Here is a 20,163-nt window from a genome sequence, read left to right as displayed (position 1 = left end):
GCCCCAGTGATCTTTGTGCCGCGCCGCAGAAGGGGGAGGCAGAGGGACCGGCGCGCGGGCTGGCATCAGGTGCTTACAGGGCTGGGAGATGCTGTCCTCCCTCCAGCTCTCTGGGACCCCCCCCTCCACACCCCCGGCAGAGACAGCCACGAGGCGAGAGCTGCGGTCCTGGCTGGTGAGCACGGAGCAGGTGCCGGGCTGGGGTGCTCCATCCGCCCTCCTCACCGTCAGGGCTCCTCCTGTCTGAGGCCTGGACTTGCTGCTTTCTGGAATCCCTGAGATCTGAAATCTTCAAAGCCAGGTCACCCCCGGTTGCACGCCCCACCAGGAGCCCTGCCTCTGTCTTCGTGGGAAGGACACACGTGCAGGCCTCTCTGCCCCGCCCCCTGTGCTTGGCAATGCGCTCCCGCCCCTCATGTGGACTCTGTTGCTCTTGTCTGACCTCTTGTCGAATTGTTATTTTGTAATGAGCTGCGTCTCCTTATTAAAGAAATGAGCTGAAAGAAATCCGGGGGCGGGGGGCGTCTCTGGTTGTGGGGGCTGGGCTGGGGGAGGGACAGGCAGGAGGGTCAGCATGGTGGGTGAGGGGGGCGGCTGGCTCTGAGACTCTGGCCTCACAAGGGGCCCGAGGCCAATCCTCTTCTTGGGGTGGGGAGACCAGACGGGCACGCATCCCCATGTGCTTCTCTGGGGCATGGGCGGTGGTGCTGGGAGCGTCCTCTGGGAGGCTGGGGGTGGACCAGCTTCTTGAGTCCTCCAGTAGAGCTGGGCCACGGAACGGCCAGCATCTGAGCCCAGGGATGGGGAGGCTGGCCGGGGGTACGGCAGTTTGACAAGTGAGAATTTCTGCAAAGTCCTCAGTTGCCCCACTGCAACCACCTTCGAATATCTTTGACTTCTGAGGAGAGATGTTAGGGCGTCAGCATTTTTAAGGAAAGAGAAAGTGGGGCAGCGTTGCCCCCGAGACGGGGAAGGGTTCGACTCCTTTCCCAGTTCCCAGCCCAGCCTGTGGACCTGCCTCCTCGCGTGCGACAGGCAAGCGCTGCCGCTTTGTGTGCGTGGCACCGGCTGTGAGGTCCCAGCAGCGCTGGATGGCGGCCCTCCTGGGGCGGGAGGGAGGTGGGCCTCAGGGAACGCAGGGCGGATCCTGCAGCTTTAGCCCCTCAGCAGGGCGGCTGGGGGCCGTGTAAGGACCGGGATGTAGCAGGGGTCTCTCTCCACTGAGGGCTCATCCTCTCAGGGGAGGCTGGGCCACACGGCCCTAGGTGACACTGTCTTGCGGACCTCCCCAGGTCCAGCGGGGCTCGGAAGGAGAGAGGATGATCTGGGAGCCTCGCATCAGCCGTGCTGCTTTGTGCTTTGGGCCCCAGGACAGGTCTGAACTCTTCAACCGTGACATCATGTGTGTTTGTTCTGCCGCTGCTCCGGCTACAGGCAGCGGGGTGACAGCAGGGGGAAAGAATCTCCCCTCCCTGACCTCCCTCTGCTCGCACCGTCGGTGACCGGGGATTTCCGCTTGGCGGAGAGCAGGGCTGAGCAAAGCGGGCAGGGCCTGCTGGAGGGAGAAACCAGCCTGAACCTCGGCCGAGTGAGTCGGACCTGGCCGCCCTGCTGCAGACGTGCCAGCGGCCGAGTGGCCTCCTCCCTGGGCGGGGCTCTCGCTGGTTAACCTCCAATAACCCCGAGTTAGCTGCCTTCAGAGCTGGGAGCTGCAGAGCACTTTCGGCACTCGCGAGTCAAACGTGACCTGGTGGAGCCCATGTGTATACAGCAGAGGGCCGAGGGGCGCTAGGAGCCCAGGGGAACCCCCACCTCTCTGGACCTTAACCTCCCACGTAGGAGAGTGTCACGGTGTTCATCAGTGTCCCTCCAGATGGGCACAACTGGTCACTGGGACCTGCTCTGTCTTCAGGGAAACGACCATACTCCTAGCCACTTGAAACTGGGGACCTGGACTCCTTCTTAGGGTCTCTTGAACCCCCAGTCTAGCCTTCTCCTTGGCCTGGCTCGAGACGCTGTTCTCGACGACGGTGACGCTCCTGTGGCTGTCCCTGGGGCAATGGCAGGAGGGCGAAGCCCCAAAGGCAGAGAGGACCTAAAATTGCAGGAGGCCGCCCGGACGTAAGACGCTCTAAATCCCACTTCCTGAACTGAGAAGACACAGTCACAAAGTTAAAACACCGTTTTATTTACTCATTTATAAATACTGTTGTGTTTACAGGCATCGTATAGATGTGAATATTATTATTCCCAAACTTTCAAACACAGAATACTTAATACTATATAATAACAACCAGTAAAACAAAATCATTCATGTCAGGGTTGAAAGGCCACTGAAAATTGCATAAAAATACATTCAGTTCACAAAGCGAATCCGGCCCCCTCCCTGAACGCCCTCACCCCGCCCAGGTGTATTTACATCGGACCAAGTCGCTCCACACACCTCAGCTGAGACCACTTACATCCACTGCTCTAACTGTGGAAGGAAGGCCGGAGGCGGGAGAAGACACAAATGCCACCCCTGGAACGGGAGCGCTGGGGCCTGGCTGGCTCCGTGAGCTTTTTGCCCCTGGCGGTCCAGGTCACGGCAGAGGGAACAGAAAGGAGGACACCATGCAGCCTGAGTCTGAGCCGCCAGGGAGGATGGGCTGTACCTCCCGCCCCCCGGCGGGAAGGCCAGGTGAACATCGCCTTCCCTCTTTGGGGCGATGATGGCCCTACTTGGGGTGCTGGCAGGTGGTAGCCCCAGGCTTTCAAGGGCTCACAGGATGCTGGCTACAAGAGGGGATCGTGGATGCTGCCTGCTCCCAGAACCATTCTGAGCCCTGCAGCCGACCTCCCAGTGTTCTGTGCCTGAGCCCCTCGTGTCCTTCCTCTGACCACTCGCCATCTGGCCTCTCCTCCCGAGAGGACAAGCTGGGATCTGTCCCCCGGTTCAGGGAGTGGGGGAGAAAAGGCAAGGGCAGAGATGCTCAGGCAGAGTCCAGCAAGTGCTGGCCTGGTATGCCCCTTGTTCAGGATCCGCGCTCATCCCCAGTTCTGGTTTTGTGGGGACAGTGGAGGTTTTGAGAGCCTCTGCACAGTCTGTGCGCCTTTCCTGCATCCTCTCCTGCAAAGCAGCAATGGGCCGAGCGGCTGTCCCCAGGTGAACACACACTGTCCAGGTTTCTGTCCAAGGAGACAGACTCCAGCTAACAGTCAAGCCTCTCAGGACAAGACTGAGCAAGCCAGACAGGGCTGCCCATGGTCTCCCGGGCCGGCCAGCCCACGGGGCAGCCCATCCTCATCCCCGAGGTGGTCGGCACAGCCAGGGAGCTCGGGAGCTGGAAGAGGGGGTGGTGGTGCTGGCTGGAACTCCTCCAGGAATCCGGCTGGTTCGTGGAGAGCTTCCTCCCCAAGCACCGTCAGTTCCGAGTGAGAAGAGGAAGAATGTGGAGGGAGGTGAGGGGGGAAGGACTGAGAGTACCCTGACTCACTCACCTTGAAGGCCACCCAAGAAAATGTTTACTGGAAGCATTAGGGAAAAATTTGGAGAAATAACGGAAAACATCACTCTGGCAGATTCACAGTCCAAAATGATAAGCAGATGAATTAGAGAATGGCTCAGAGTCTTTCAGGGGACTGGAGGGAGGGCAAAAAGCAAAAGATATAAGTTAACAGGATAATCCACTTGGATAAAACTGGTTAACCAGGCATACGCCAGAGTTCATGTTGAAAGCTCCGTGCTAGCTCATGTGCATGCGTATGCACACAGGCTAGAGGCAGGAGTAATCCCCAAACCGTGAGACCTTTTAAGGTGCCATCAGAACATTCAGCAAGGGGTTCTGTCTTTAGACACACCGCTTATTCCCTACAGTTCTTCCCAAGGAGGGGCTGCTGGACCCTGGGTTACAAGCCACTCCCAGGTTCGATTCTGACCCTCAACCACAACTCTGAGAAGGGAGGGCCTCTGCTTTTACCACGCAGCTGCTGGCGGGCTGGTCAAGATTTCCTATTTGGCTTTTCTCGGCCCCCAGAGACCACCTCATTCCCTAGCAGCTGTGACAATGACAGTTCCTGGGCTGCAATGAAGTTGATCCATTTTCCAATCTCATCAGAACGCAGGTGATCAATAGCTGTCCTCGACAGGGCCTGCTGCTCCGAGCACTGTCAATGCCCATTAGGGAAGCTGATTGTCATCTCCACTCAGCCGGAGGCTGCGGGCTGCGGGCGCCGGGAGACAGCACTCACTGCCTGTGTGCAGCTCTGCCTTGCCCTGAGCCCCCTCGTCCCAGGGCCTGCAGTGCCCATCCCGCACCACGTTCAGGGCCCCAGCCTTCTGCCTCCTCCCACCACAGCGTGCAGGCCGCCTCCGCCTCAGGGCTCTGAGCTTTCCTTCCATTCACACCTGGTCCTGCGAGAACTGAGTGCTGTTCTGCGAGATACGGTGTGTGGACTCGGGGTGTGTAAACACTCACTGCATGCAGGCCCGCTTCAAGGTCAGCATCAGAACCTCCCACTTCTGCCAGTCGAGTCCCGGGCAGGAGCTCAGTGGAACTAAGGTGGAGGAGTTTATAGAGGAACATCCTCTTGCTGCTCTCCGGCAGAGTTTGAGACCAGGAGCCCGCTGCAGCCACACAGCAGTGCCGTCGGTCTGCCGTCTGGGTGCTGAGAGCCACAGAGACCACATCCGAGGCAGCGGAGAGGCAGCTGAGAGAATCCAGGCAGCAGCAGCTCCGTTTCCCATTAAGCCGTTTGTCCAGAGGCTGCTTCCCAGCCATCTGCCCGCGAGCTCCCGTTTCCACCTCTGCAGGTTTAATGTTCTTCCCCAGCCATCAGGACAGAGGACAATTGCAACACCATTCAGTTACCCTCAATATGAAATTCCCTTTCCAGCAAGGATGAGACTCATCCGTGACATGCTGACGTTAAACAGTGAATCCAGGAGAAAACAAGAAAATCTGAAGTTAGAAACAGCAAAGATTCTGAGTTTAAGAAATGTTCTGATCTTCCTGGGAACAAATCAATCATAGAATTCTGCATCTAGATGGGATCTTCAGGATTGTCCAGTCCAGCCTCGCTTCACAGACGGGAGGTGCCCTTCCCAAGGTCACAGGCTGACGAGGATGAGCGCCGGCCCTGGACCCAGATGTCGGCCTCCCAGGTCTGCTTTCACGCAGCTTACTCTGCCTTCAAAGCTGTCTTGCTTATTTGGTCAGAGGACTCTCATCCTTTGAGGGGTCGAAACCTGCCTTAAAAGTCAGTATGGAGCCCAAGACCTGTGGCTCTAAGTGGGCCTGGAATTGGGCAGGGGCCACCCTCGACTGATGACTGTGTCTAGAGCTGGCTGCAGTGCTGGCATGAACACCCGACAGCGCCTTGGAGGGAGGGACACCAGCACCCAGGCAGTGTGACCTCATTGGGAAGCTCCAGCAGAACCAGGGCTCACCAGTGGGTGGAACCAGGAATCCCCCTTCCTCTCAGCAGCTGCTGAGTCCTTGAGGCTTTCCCTTTTGAGGTGCAAAGCAGCGTGGAGGCTGAATAACTGGCGACAATTTAAATAGTTCTTTCTTCTCCAGGCTGCTTCTGCTCGCCTCGACTTGCCTAGTGCCCACCTCAGGACCCCCTTCTGTGTCAGTGGCCTGGACTGAAACATGGGCCTTTCTGAGAGGAGACAGTGTCTGGTAGGAGAGGCTGCCCCGGGCCAGAAATCCAGAGATGGAACCGATGCATGGCTTTGAGAGTTCCTGCTTCTCTCAACTCTGGCTCCGCTAAACGCCCCTGGGAGGGCAGCAGTCAGCAGCCCACACACACAGGTGGGATCCCCAGGCTCAGCGCATGTTTTGTTTAGGGCAGGGAAGTGGGTAAAATGATCCAAAACAGAGATCTGGAGAGAAAGACACAGAGGTGGGGGGGGGGGGGGTGTCCAGGAATGTCGCCTGAGGCTGCCCAGCAGGGAAGTGAGGGCAGGAATGAGCCCGGGCACGTCTGCTCTTCAGACTCCTTAGAGGCCACACCCCAAGGTGTGCACAGCCCCTGCGCGGGGGGGTTGGAGTCTTCATGCCCCAGAGCGCTCTGGAAAAGGATGAGCAGCCCCCGAAAGACAAGCAGGTGGAGTGGCAAAGCTTCAGCCAGAGAATCTCTGGAATTGCCCAACCACTCCTCCCAAAGGTGGGGCTTGTTTTGAAAAATACCAAGTTAATGAGAACAGACGTGTGAAGCTGTACTGGGAACCTTGTCTTCCTCATTCTGCTACTTCCCGTAAAGACTCCAAAGTGACACAGCTGAGCCCCAAAGTACTGGCCGGACAGGCAGCATCCCTGCAGCTGAGCCCCTGAGCAGCAGGTGGGGACTGGGGGATGGCCACTGAGGAGACCGACAGCACCGGGGGGAGACCTGCAGAGGCCAGCGCCCGAGAGCACAGCGGGCTGCCAGGTCCACAGCCGTCACCTCATGGGGCTCCAGTCAACACAGTGTGAAGACACGGTGTTTTATTCTCTGGACAGAGACCAGAATTCAGTCTCTCCGCCTAACAGAATCAATTGCATAAGAGAAAGTGCCTAGATTACTTTTCCTGAGAAAGAGTCAGCAACCGCCCCCTCCCTTCTCCAACACCCAGCATGTGCCAGGAGAACCCATCAGTCAACGCCTTGTGTTGACCCCCCCTCCCTAGAACGAAGGAAATGCTTGTGGTGGAGGATAGAGACCTCTTACTGTAAGCTGGCATTCCCTGAGATCTGAGCTCCACAGTCGGCCCAAGACAGTACAAAATCCTAATCGAGGAGCTTCTCCGGGAAAATCGTTGGAAACGGAGGAGAGAATTTTGTACACTGTAAAAATGGGGTTTCGCTGAGGAGACATACTTCCTATCCTGGAATTGGGATCCTGAATTATAGCTCCCGGTTTAAAGACCATGTGATGTGGCAGACGGCCAAGAGAGCTATACTGTCATTTTCTGGAAAGAAACAGAAAGTGGACAGAGGTGTTGTATGTTAAGAGAATGGACCACTCCAGCCTGAAGATCACTGGCAACACTAAAAGGAGGAAGATTTAAATGACCTGCACACTCAAAATAAACCAAACAAGGGAGAAAACGCCTATAAAAAGCAAACACTTTACATACCAATAACAGGCCATCGTCAAGAACTGGCAGTTTAGTTTTGTGCCGGACACTGGGGCAACCTGCCCAGGTCTGGGCGTGCTATTTTAAAGGCTGTTTTTGCGCAGAGGAAGATGGCCAAGGTGTGACAGGCATGAAAAGTGCGCCAAGTGAGGAATCTCTCAAAGGACTGGAAACATCGGCTGGAAGCAGGATACCGGGGAGTCACCAAGTGGACGTGTGTGAAGGGCTGCATGCTGGGGGTTGGCACTGGACGATGAGAATCCAGTCAGACCCCAACTCATAGCAGGAGAACTTCTGGTTGTTAGAGCCGCTCGACTCACAAGTAATAAACTCCCAGCTGCCAGAGGATCCCTGACCAGGGCGGACGCTGGGGCAGTGGGGTCCCCGTGACACGATGAAAGCTGCACCAAACAGCCTCTGGCTTTGCCACGCTAAGGTGCCGTGACTCCTCAGTGGGTTGAGAGTATCTTATCCCTTTAAACCTCTATTAAGAAGTCATTTCTCCTGTTAGCTTCTAAGAAAACAAGTCTCTCCCCTAAATCTAGCCACCGGGAATAATCAAATTTGCCACCATTTTCACAGCACAATGGGCTGTCATCTGCCATCTTCGTTGTCACAAGGTTGTAAGTGTCCTCAGATACTCTCCTTACTTCACGTCTTTCCAACCTGCTTCCACTCCCTGGTCCATCTCCCATCCATCTGCCCACCCCCTCATGCCTCCTTGCAATGACTTCACTTCTCATTAGGAGCAGCAGCCAGAGTGAAGAGAGGAAAATGAGGCCAAAGGGAGGTGAGGCAGGATGGGGTGTTCAGAGCCCGGACTTTCTTAGAAAATCACTGTGTGGGCAAACAAGTGGGCCATGAGAACGGGGTGCGATGTAGGCCATGGTCTGGCTTTTCAGGGAGGGGCTGGTGGTGCCACCACCAAGGCAATTCTCCTTGTCTCCAGAGTGCCTCAGGAGAAACGATTTTCTGTAACCTCCAAGACAACTGAGGTCGCGTGCTCTGTTCTAGCTTTCAGACCACAGGGTGAGGTGGGTGGAGGGGAGGCAGAAGGAAAATAAAAGGATGGAAAGGAAAGGAATAAATGAAGCCCTGGGGAGAGGCCTCGGCATGGGGAGGAGTAGGGTAACACCAGGCAGGGATGTTACTGGGTTGTTGACAGGAAAAACCACAGTAACACCAGGGGGCAGTTAGGGAAAAGTCAATTCCTGAGAGGTGGGGACTAGCAGAAACCCTCAATGCAGAGTCGCTGTCACCTTGGAATCCAGTGGACACACAGCTCCAGAGGCTGTCTGGTGGTTATTCCAACATGCTGCCGTTTCTCTTGGCATCCCCGTCAGGATCCTGGAGTGGCCAGCATTAGATTTCCCTACGTCAGAGGGCCTGGGTCGGTGTAAAAGGCTGTGGGGCACTGGTCCCAATCCAACGTGGACAAGTAGCTGAGCAGTAGACGCTGGGGTCCATAGCTGACCTGGCGCACTCCCCAAGGCCTTCTCCAGACGGCTTGAATGATCACAATCATGCTTCCGTTAAAACTGCCGTTAAACTGAGGGGCTGAGGATGTAGGAGGAACGGGGCATTGAGAGGGCAGAGAAAATGTACAGTGTGGAGGAGGTGACTGGAGGAGGGTCAGGGACAGGTGTCCTTCCACCGAACAGCCAGTTCTCTCGGCTGGAAGGCAGTGGCTGGAGGAGGGCTGGGCAGTGAATGCCGTCCTTTTCCCCTGAAAGCTGGAGCCCAGTCTACTTGGACAGTTTGCTGATGACTCTGATGAGGGCACCATTTTCATCTTTCAGCCTCTGGTTGTCGGATTTCAGTTCTGTTAACACCTATAGGGGGACAGAGGGAAAGGGGTGTCAGAGCCGCCCCGATCAGGCCCGGCCAGCCCCGTGCGCTGGGCCTTCTGAGGCAGCGTAGGCAGTGAACGGTCAGCACCCTGCACCCAGGCGTGGCCGTCCCTTGAACCCTTCCATTTATTGGGCTGGTAACGTTACCATTTAGGGAGGCCATCGCCCCTCTCGCAGATTTAGCAAGAACATCTTATTTCTTTGTATGCAGGCCTTATGTTCCACACTGTATATCCTTTCATCCTTCTGAATCAGCAGCTATTTTCAATTACTCTGCCCTTGAACTCACCTCTAGTCTAGAGAGATGGGGGCGACCGCCACAGTGAGCTGGTGGGGACACAGGGAAGGGACTCAGAAAGCAGTGGAAGACCGGAGGAAGACGCCGCTTCACACCGACCAACACAGGGGCGCGTGGGGGCAGGACCTGGCCTCCCTCACACCCACAAGACGACTCAAGGGTCCTCCTTCTGGTGCTTCGGTGACCGAATCCACTAAAATTCTTGCCGGTCATGCTACATGTATCCAATTTCAACCACCAAAACCCAGGGAGCTGACGGATCTGGTCACCACAGAGAGCAGAGGGCCATACTTAGTTCTCCCCAAAAGCTCCCCGTTGACGTTTCCCAGCGATTCCAGGAGGCTCGTCAGCAGGTTTAGGGGACTGGGTTGTAATTCCAGGGAACAGGCGCTTTAGGGCAGGGAGAGTGGGGACTTCAAGCGCATCAGTTCTACCATCCGGGAACATTACACCTCATGTCATGCAACTTGTGCAACAGGGAAAAGCTCAGCCTGGCCCCGCCTGGACACCAAGCCTTCCTGTGTGGTCAGGCGCCTCCATGGGCACGTGTGCATCTGAACCCCAGTGAGGCTCTGCTAAGGGCACAGTGCGTGTGCTGTGAGCCCTGGGGGTGGCGAGAGAGTTGGGTTAGAGCATGCAAACAGCGGCCCCCCACGGGAAGGGTACAAACACAGACACCCACGCCTGTTCAGTGCAGAAGCCCTTGGACTGCCTGGTCATTCAAGCCTACAGGGCCTGTGGGGTGGGCTGTGTGCCCAGCTAAGGGTGGCCTGGCTCAGGTGTCGAGGCCTGTTTAGTCCTGGATCTGGCTCTGCTATTAACCCTTTAGGGGATCTAACTGTACCTGAAAGAAAAGAACTGTTTCCTCAATCTCTTATGCAAGATGTAGATTAAATTATGCAAATACATATGTGTATGCACACATCACATCACAGATGCATGAACACTGTATCCAGGGAACGAAAGGAGACATCACTGGACATCTGCACTGTGGAAGCTGCGCTGGGGTCTCACTCCTGTCTCATCAGCGCCCCACAAGTCTGCGGGGCTCTCACCCTTGTGCCCACAAACGAGGAAATGAAGACTCTCAGGACTGGTCCGAGGCCCCCAGCTGTTAAGCAGCTGCAGAGCTGAGGCTGAGCCCACGTGTGCCTGCCTCCAAAGATCCCTCCTTCAGCACAGAGGGACGTGGGGTGGAAACACCACCAGAGCCCAGAGGCTGAAATCCCAGCACTGTTGCCACCATTCATGATCTGTATTACTGTAGGCACACTACGCACCTCCTTTGGGTTTCCATATTTGCATCTAAAAAAGAAAAGTCCGGGGCTGGCTGCATGGCCAAGTGGCTAAGTTCGCGCGCTCTGTGTTGGTGGCCCAGGGTTTCGCCGGTTGGGATCCCGGGCGTGGACGCAGCATCGCTCATCAAGCCATGTGGAGGTGGCATCCCACAATAGCAGAACCAGAAAGACCTACAACTAGAATGTACAACTGTGTTCTGGGGGTCTTTGGGGAGGAGAAGGAAAAAAAAAAAAGAAAAAACCCCTGCCCTCACCCGTCATACGGCAGGGGCTCTGCGGCCCACAGGAAGCGTGCTCACACACTGTGCTGCGTCACGCAGAATGCCCTCCAGCACCAGGAGGGTGGGAGGGCAGGCAGGTGATCTACGGATTTACCAAGAGGAGTTCAGTCCAGAAATAGCAAGATGAGGTCTCATCCTGTGAGCCTGCCTCTGCCTCCTCCAACCCCTCAGAGCGGCTCTGGCTGCTCTCCTCCCTGCGGCCTTGACTACCAGGACGGAGTGCTCAGAAACGCATTCCAAGATTTTTGGAAAAAGTCAGCCCACGATGTCTGCATCATGCCTCGCCTGCCCATCTGCTCTCCGTGCCCGTCCTGGGGCCTGCAGCCTGGCTATCAGCAAGGCTCTGAGAGCCGCACGTATTTCCATAACAGGATTCCACAGGCGGGGAAGAAGCTACATCTGGCAGTGGATTGCATTTCACTGCTGGCAGCTCATCAAATCAGATCTGAGCTGCCCCTTTTTTTTTAAATGTACAAACAACTCGTCGAGCCTTGGTGATTTATGTCCACATTAAGAACTCAATTCTTTGGGAAAAAAAAAATTGGACAAGGCAATTTCCCAGCTGCAACATGCTACAGCTGACATCTTAAGGGAGTGTCAGAAAGTACAAGAAACGGAACGGAGAAATCAAGGGGGAAAAAGCCTCATAAACTTGACTCTCAAAAGAGAGAGGAGGAAATGAACAGTGTTACCTGATATTCACTTCAAGTCAAAGAATGATTAAATAAGAACATAGGTGAAAGCACCATAAAGAAGGAGGTTTGACAAACGCTTATCATTTCAACTCTTGGACATCAGCTTTCTTAATTTCTAAATTTCCAGTTTACCACGGTTTGATGTTGGGGTATCCTGGACAAATAAAGCTAATTACTGCATGTTTCCTCAAATGTTCCTTCTCCAGCCTGTGATGAGGAATGTGCTACAGAGGAAGGGCACGCAGGGTCCCAACGCTGCAGAGACCCAGGGCGAGGCCACCGCAGGGCGACAGGGACTACGGGCAGTCCCGCCTGAGTTGCCTGGCTTCTGACAGTCCGGGAGTGGGGACGGAGCCCCGCACCTGTCTGTTGATAAGTGGTCTGACTAAACATGGAGATGAGATGGCTTTTCCAGCTGATTAGTAAAAAGCAAAAAAGGCAGGCAGACCCTCCTGCCTGCACTGTCGGCTCAGCCATGTAGTCCTCTCTCCTCTGGTGGGGTCGGCAGGCTCCTCCTGCAAAGGGCCAGAGTGAGCACCTTCGGGTTCCCAAGCCTCTGGTCTCAGCCCTGCTGCTGCGGCTCGAGGCGCCCGCAGACGACGACACGTAAACAAGAGCACGGCGCACATCCAACAAAACTTTATTTTTGGACACTGAAATTTGACTCCATATAATTTCCATGTTTCACAAAATATTACTCTTTTGATTTTTTTCCCAACTACTTGTATGGCTCATGGGCCATACATGGGCTGGTGGGCCACCGTTTGCTGACTGACCCCTGTTATGGAAGATCACGTGCCAGGCAGTGGTTTCTTTACGGGGCACAACCATGTGGCAGCTGAGTGGCCCTCGGGAGGCTAACCTTCCACAGGGCATCAGGGCGCTGAGAGCAGAAGGCTGCCCGTCACCTCAGCTGCAGCGCTGCGCGCACGTGGCTGTCCAGCAGACCGTCCTCACACTCCTGAGGCCACACGCCTCGCACGCTCTGAGGCTCTGAGCCACACACAAAGACGGCTCCCACACTGGCTCAGCGCGTGGGCTCTGGACCCTGACATGTGCGGTCTGAATTCTGCTTCTACCAGCTAGTGGCTGAGTGACCTTGAGCGAGTTACTCTGTCTGTGATTTGGTTTTTTCATATGTAAAATGACTGTTGTGGGGAATAAATGAGAAAACGCACAGAAAGCCCTCAGCACAGGCTCTGGCAAATGACCACTGCTACCACGGTTACTAACCCCTGAAAGCATCAGACCCACTTTTGCCCTGTATCCTATACTGTCTTACACAAAGAGGGAAACTAAAAGTAACTGGGACACTTTTGGGGGTTCCTAGTTCACCCCAAGCCCAATTGTCCGGGAATCTGGAGGCTGATGTTAGAGCACGGAGTCTGGACCTCACGTGGCACTCCGGGAGCAGGGCAGCTGAGCTCCCGGAGCCCGGCTGTGGTAGCACTTCCCTTCCGATGTTCTTTCTGCGTGTGACAGCATCCTCAGCAGGACATTAAGCTCAGCCCTCTGGTCATCTGGCACTTCAGACCTAGGGGGCGTTAGCTGCCAGCCACTAACCCTGAAGACATGAGCCAATAGGCAGAAACAAGACCAGGCCAGGTCAGGACTGCCCTGATTGTTGCTGGAAAAACCTCACGTCACAGAGAACTGCTCAGCAGTGGTGACCCCATCACATCATCTTTGGGTGAGAAAACAAGCTATCTGGGAGCCTGTCTTTCAGAGCCACGTCAAGGGAAAGGCTCCAATTTGCCAAACACATTTTTGGGTTCTCTGTTGAAAATCGGTCCTCGCTCTCTGCTCCAGGACCTGTCTTCTCCCTTGCAAAGCTGGAGCCACTGGGGAGGGGCCTACCTGGGTGAGGCCTCATTTACACGGGTTGCGCCCTGCCTCACAGCCCACACACTGGGGGTGGGGGCACAGCCCTAGGGCCCAGAGATTTGTGATAGGGGTGAGAGCAATGCCTCCCAAGGAGGGGAAGAAAGCAAAGACTACTGCAGAAAGGAGGCCGAGAGAACTTATCCAGTTCTAGTCAGCGGTGGACGGAGAATGCTCTTGCCGTAGTGGAGCTGGCCAGAACAGCACCGGCCTTCAGATTTGGTCCTCCCCGGCCAGCATGTCCTCAGATGTGGGCGTTAGTTCTGTCTGGTATCCAAAGGGCTGTGGCGCTCAACTCTGGTTTCACAAAAGATTCAACAGAGGAGCTTTGAAAAAATATTGATGCCTGGGTCTCAAGCCACCCACTGATTCTTTGGGGGTGGGCCCAGGCACTATGTTAAAAGCACTCAGGTGTTTTCATCATGCAGCCAGGGCTGAGCGCCCCTGCCCTCAGTGACCCCAGCCCCAACCACAATCTGGAGTCCAGGACCAATCCCAATGGCTCCAAGGACCAGGCTGCTCAGTTGCTGTTGACTGAGAAAGCTCCATCTCAGTTTGGTAATGACCCCACGAAAAAAATGTGTGTGTACATGCACAGGTATGTGCATACACTTGTGTGCACCCTCGGGCAGCTGGGTGAGCAAATCCATATTCAGTCTCTAGGGGGAGAGAAGGTGATGCGCTGATCTTACCAAACAGACTGCCAGCCAGGCCAGCCTGCACCTCCCCTGTCCCGGGCTGTCCTGGCTCCCTCCACCTCCAGATAACCCACCTTCACAGGGACCTGCAGGAGGCTCTGGGGAGAGAACACGCACAGAGCTCCTGGGACCAACAAGAAGAGGGCACCTGCCTGGAGCGACGGAGGAGGGAAGTGAGGTGGAGAAGAGGGGCAGGAACTAGAGCTCCTGGGCTCCCGAGGACTCGACGGGCTCCGAGAGCCGGGCCACCACGCGGGTCAGGGCCCTGTTCTCAGCCTGCAGCTGCTCGTTCATCTGCTTCAAGGTTTGAATCTGTTTTAGCTGGTGGAGGTTCTGTGGAGAGTGAGACATGGAGGGGACAGACAGACAAGACAGACCAGAGGAGATAAAAGGAGGACAGAGAAGTCACATGACTTTCTGGTTTTGTTTTTAGTTCTCATGCACGAAGGAATGAGGAAGGCAGGAGTCGGGGGGCGGGGGGGGAGGCGATGGAGAAAAGCGCCAGGAAGGGAGCCGCGTCCATGACCCTTGGCTAAGGTCTAACTAGGCTGAAGGTCAGCCATAGGAACACAGCCACCGGGCTCTCAAAAAGCTCCCCTGGATGATCACTTCTGGCATGACAGCCCGCCAAGCGGCTGGGGGCCTCAGAAGCGAAGTGACATGGCTGAGCCATGGCCTCAGGGGCCCTTCTTCACCACGGACTGGATAAATCCCGCTGCTGCCCTTCCTGCCTCCCTCCCCTCATCTCCCCCACACTTGGCCCCTACTCCCACTTGTTTTCTTTCTGGGGCCTTCTCTTACCTCCTTTATTTTTCATTTTTAAAAATAAAACAAGGACAATAAAAGGAGGCCTGCTGTTGAAGCATTTTCTGCGTGAGGCAAGCACCGCTTAGCAGGCTGGAGGGACGCACGCCCAGAGAGAAGCTGGCAGCTGGCGTGACGGTCCTCTAACCTGCACGTGCGAAGCTTCCTTGACTTGCTAGTTCTCCTCTGCGGTCCAGGGGCTTGTTCCAGGATCCCAGACCTGCTAACCCGCCTCTGACCTGCTATAATGATCTGCACCACGGGATTCACAGCAACTGTGCTCTTTACCCCAGCTCATGAAGAGGATGAGAGCTGCTGAGAGGTGTGCAGACTCACACTCTGGAAATCGGGGCTGTGCATGAGAGCTGGAGAAATCATAAATGTCCAGCAATGGACCTGGCTAGACTGATGGACGAGTCCAGGTCTAATTATTTGTTGGCCCACAGATATTCTCCTAATACCTCATGTCTCATAAAGGGTCCCATAAAGACATCGACAAATGGAACTGCATCACAGGCCTGCCTGCTGTGACTTGTCTTTCCTAAGTGTCATCTGCACTGACCCTGGAACTGAGCCCACCAGCTCTCTGGGAGGAGGAAGCAATTTTGTTATGTGAATGGGGCTTCAGATGAAGACAGACGATCCTGTGGGTAACAGTGGCCACAGAAAGGTCGCAGGAACCAGAGAAAAGTCTCTCGTACACACATGGAGGAGGAGGGAAATGAAAGATTAGGGAAGTTTTAGTTGTTGGGGAGTGAAGAAGCAAGAAAATGAAAGGGATGAGGGGAAAATGAGGGAAGACAGTGAAAAGGAAAAACAAGCAGAGACAAAGTGCCGAATCTCTCTTTCCCCTAAAGGGAGAAGGCCCACTTGGAGAAAAGCTAGCAGCCACAGTCCCAGGCGGCCCTCCCCCACTGCAGCAGCGTGGCCCCGGGGCACGGGAGGGAGACCACGGGGCAGCACAGGGAAACCTTTAGAGATGGGTGGGGACCAAATTAAGAACCAATGGAAGGTCCCTGGCCCTCAGCCTTCTTCTGTGTTCCACACAGCCACTGTCATCGCCTGAAGTGGCCCTCGCCTCCTAGGGAGTAACACTAAAGCCCTGAGCTACAAAGACGGCACAGTCTAACATGTGAGTACAAGCAGACTGACGTGCAAGAGTTGGGACGTTATCAGCATGAGGGAGAGAGGCAGGAAACAGTCTGGTGGAATGTTCTGTAGGAAGCAGTCCTGAAAACAAGGCATGGCACGGAGATGGAGACCAGGGCACAGAGCAGGTGGGCAAGGGCAGGCTTAGGGGCGGGATCAGCCCGAGATGTGTCCACAGTAAGTAAAATAAAAACTCCACGACCAGTGTGAAAGCAGACTGGCTGCTCGGCCCCTCATGCAAGGACCTGGGAAAGGAAGAGGAGCGGCCTGGAAAGGAGGCTGAAGCTGGATGGAGGATGCAGGAGAAAAGTAATCAGGTCTCATGTGGGCACACCCCAAGGGCAGGTGCAGGCCCAGCACAGCGCACGCCGACATGCACACTTGTCGGAGCTGGCATGTAATCCTACTCCAGGCCAGGACCTGAGTAGAGTTTCTCCTGGGGAGAACTCATAAATACTCACCTTTCCAGGTGAAAGCCAGCATGCGCAGCCTGTCACAACCGCAAAGCCCACAGACACCTGGTGAGCCCCCACGGTTCCCCATCAAACCCGACCTTCACACATTATTTGCCCAGAGTCAGAAAGCAGGCACTGGAGCCACTTTCTGTCTTCGAGCACCTACTGCAGGTCAGGGCTCGCCGGAGGTCAGCCCTCAACCTGTGCCCTGCCGATGGCTTGAAGAAGGTCTGAGCATCTGTGTAAGCCACATATGCAGTGAGCATGGGGGCCAACTGGCCCTCAGCTCTACTGGGTCCCAGATCTGACAAGACAGTTATGTGCTCTGTTGGCTGTCTCCCTGGACACAGAGATTTTGGCCAGTGGTCACTCTAGAGACACTGGTCACACTGGAAGAAGAGTTTGGAAGCTAACCAAGCACTTTCTTAGACGCCTTTAATAGGCTAGTCCCGCTAACTCGACGATGTCTGTACCTATGTATCTGAAGTTGTTGCCCCCAGAGAAGGTGCAGACACACCCACCATAACTCGGTGTCGACTGGGAGGCTGTGAGCGCCTCCCCTGGTTCTTGGGGAGCTGCTGTCAGCTTGATTTGAGCGAAGGGCCTTTGGGGGCTTCACAGCCGGCAGGTGTTTCTTCTCCATCTGGCTTTGTGATTGGTGATGGAGAATAACGGCAACGGACTGAATGGGTGGATTTTTTAACTAAAAAAATCAGTCTCACATCAGCGTAACTATTGATTTGGGGCCTAAACAGTCATGCTCTGGCTCCACTTGTTAATCTGAATAACTGAATTTGAAGTTGGCTGAAGAAAGCAAAGACTTCATGTATTACAATCTCTCCTGAGGAAACAAAAGAACTCATGACCTAGTTCAGGAAATTGCAGCCCGACAGGAGGAGGAGATGAGAGATGCGAGGGCCTGTCTCGGCCACAGGACTGTGGGGCTCCCATGCTCGCCAATTTAGAATTCGAACAGAAATAAGGAAGGACCCAAACTGCTCCACTTTTGGACTCTCTGGGTCTTTGTGTGAGGACCTGAGTGGATGTGACAGAGTTCCATGTGGTGGGCACATGCTGGCTTTGGGTTCCTGGGTACTTGTTAGAAGACACCAGCTTTGGCCTCATTACATGCCCCTGATCAGCATTTAGGCCATTTTTTCACGAGCATCACTGACAGCTGCCTAAAGCAGAGTACAGATGGAGTAACTTGGGGGTTTTCAAAGACGGAGCGGCCCCCAGTGCACCCAAGAGCTGTGCGTATTCATTCACCAAGAACTGCTCAGCTCTGTGAACACACTGCTCTAAATGGGAGAGAATGCTGCTGTGTGGCAGGTGAGCTGGGTTAGAAAAATTGGAAGGTGGAGGAGCTAATAGGTTGGATCATACTATTTTTATCATCTCAGGAGAATCAATCATTTATTATTCCTGCTTCTTGCTGTTCTGAATTAACTTGAAGGATATAAAGTGTCACTGTTGGAGATGAGCAGGTATTGCTTCAACTGCTATGTGCATGTGATCAGTTACCGCCTTGGGACGTGACTGTGGAATGCAAGGGCAGGGCCTGGCATTTCCCCTCGATTCTGGAATTATAAAAGAGTAACAGGATCACAGACACTGGATCTCACATAAACTCTGACCATGTCAGGTCCTGAAAAGTGTTTTCAGTAAATAATAACCTTTTTAGGTTACTGTAACAATAAGCATCTTCCTCCAGGTGCTCTGGCAGCATGTTAGGGACACGTGCCCAGAGAGAGATCTGGGGTCTGCCTCATGCCACCCCAGCGTTGCTGGTTCCCAGGAAGAGAAGCCTGTTTCACCAGGCGAACACTCTGCATCTCGCATCTGGTGTAATAAGAGCCTTGAAGACAGAGAAAAAGCTGAGCACGTGCTGAGCGACTGTGGGCACGTGGCAACACGCCCTGTAGGCCCAGATGCTCCAATCCTTCCAGGTGGCTCTGAGCAGCTCGACAGCCCTGCAGCTCCGGCTCCCACCCCATGCAGTGACTTCACCCCTGTGGGGAGACTGTCAGCTGTTAGCACTGAGACTGCCCAGGATGGCCGCTGTCCCCTGACGTGGCTAATGGAGGTGACAGTCACTGCAGGCCATGGTGAGGGGAGAGAGGAAAGCAGTGAGCCATGTGGTAATGGTGGCATGAGAGCGCCAACCATGACTGAAGGTTTCGGGGACAGGGCCTGGGGTAGGACTCATCACGTGCAGACTTTTCATTCTGCTACAGAACGACTCAGACCGTGTTCCCTCCAGCAAGGGGCTGAGATGTGGAGCCCAGGGAAGGAAGCCTCTGGCCATGCTCAGGCTTCCCCAGGACCTCATGGGAGGCTGAGGAGGAGGAAACCTTGCTTCACCTTTTCACCAGCCCCGTGAGGGTGAAGCCACTGCTTGGAAAACCTTAAAAGTTCAACCCAGGTTTGTCTCCAGAACTCTGCTTAAACCAAAGGTGGCACTTGCTCCTGGAAGGGCTGTGAGGGGCCACAGTGGATGCTGTGCGATCAGAGAGCTCTGAAAGGGCTGAGGAGAGGCACTTGCCCCTTCCTTCGTACATCTCTTCTTGAGGGGCTGCATGTGTAGGGAAATTTGGAGGGGGCCTATGGGCAGCCCAGTTCCGATGGGCATTCGGAGGACAGGCACAGAAAGAAAGGAGATCTCTCCATACCTTCATCTCTTCCTCCATCTCTGACATTTTCCGCTCCAAGGCTCGCCTCTCCTGTTTAAAAACAATGGGACCGTTGACCATATAAATGGATTTAGAAGGGAGTCCAAAGGCTGCCCCCCCACCTGCCATGAGCTCAGCAGCTCCTGACTCAGGCAGACCTTCTGGGAGATTCCAGCATCATCTGATCCTGCCCCTGAGAGCTGGAACGGCGTCACTGATAAAGTCACACTGCCATGCCTGCATCTCCTGTCAGACTCTTAGAGTGTATCTGCGGAAGCAACTTGCTGATATGCAAACAGATTGCGACCAGGGCACTCTGAGCCATTCTGTGGAGGCTGAAGAGTTCGTGGAATTTCAGATGACCTTGCTCTCTCTTAACAAAAAGACTTCATGTCTTCAGTAATGCTCCCCCAGATTCCTAGGGAAGGGCTTCCCTCCTGATGGGGAGCAGATGGCGAGCAGGGAAGCAGACGCCATCGCCTACAAAGAAACAGCTCCCCTCCTCCTCGTCCATCGTGCTCTCCCAGCAACTGACGCCTGATTAGCCTGAACCCAAGGAAGCTTCTCTCATCAGATGAGATGCCAAGGAGGCTTTGTCACAGGCCAAGGGAATAAAATGCAAAACTTAGCTGCCTTCCAAATTAAACAAGAGAGACGGGGAAAATATTATACCCTGAGGGTCAAGTCAAAGCTAGGGTTCCTCAATAAATCTGAGTTTTCCCAATCCACGGATGTCACATCCCAGAAACATATTCTGAATGCCGTCGGGAAGAGGTCACTATTGAACCAGAAACCCTCCCCCCAGTCAGAGTGAGTGAAAGGTTCTGCTGGCTCATATTTCAAGTCTTCGACCTAAATCCACGGCAGAGGGTCCTGCTGAAAGCTGCCTTTCTGTTCAAGGTGATGGGAAGGGTGGAGACTGTGGACCTCGGGGGCCGGGGGGGCGGGGGAGTGCAGAGAGGGAGAGAGAAAGAGGGAGG

General features: G+C 54.8%; 1 protein-coding gene across 11 annotated transcripts in view; it reads right to left on the bottom strand.

Annotated features, from left to right (window-relative positions):
- Window positions 1-2,167: 2,167 nt before the first annotated feature.
- The window catches only part of PPP1R12B (protein phosphatase 1 regulatory subunit 12B), a 201,808-nt gene continuing 183,812 nt past the window's right edge, over window positions 2,168-20,163 (bottom strand). For 5 of the 11 annotated variants that reach the window (XM_046678662.1, XM_046678659.1, XM_046678664.1 and 2 more), the window contains 3 exons: window positions 19,184-19,234; window positions 14,256-14,436; window positions 2,168-8,934 (listed from right to left, as the gene is read on the bottom strand). In XM_046678662.1, coding sequence (XP_046534618.1) covers window positions 14,302-14,436; window positions 19,184-19,234 — 186 coding nt within the window. In that variant the 3' untranslated portion in view covers window positions 2,168-8,934; window positions 14,256-14,301. The other 6 variants (XM_046678666.1, XM_046678665.1, XM_046678670.1 and 3 more) reach the window with 3 other exon arrangements.

Source organism: Equus quagga, chromosome 12, assembly GCF_021613505.1.
Source record: "Equus quagga isolate Etosha38 chromosome 12, UCLA_HA_Equagga_1.0, whole genome shotgun sequence".
Classification (NCBI taxonomy): domain Eukaryota; kingdom Metazoa; phylum Chordata; class Mammalia; order Perissodactyla; family Equidae; genus Equus; species Equus quagga.
This window is presented reverse-complemented; position numbering and strand designations above follow the sequence as displayed.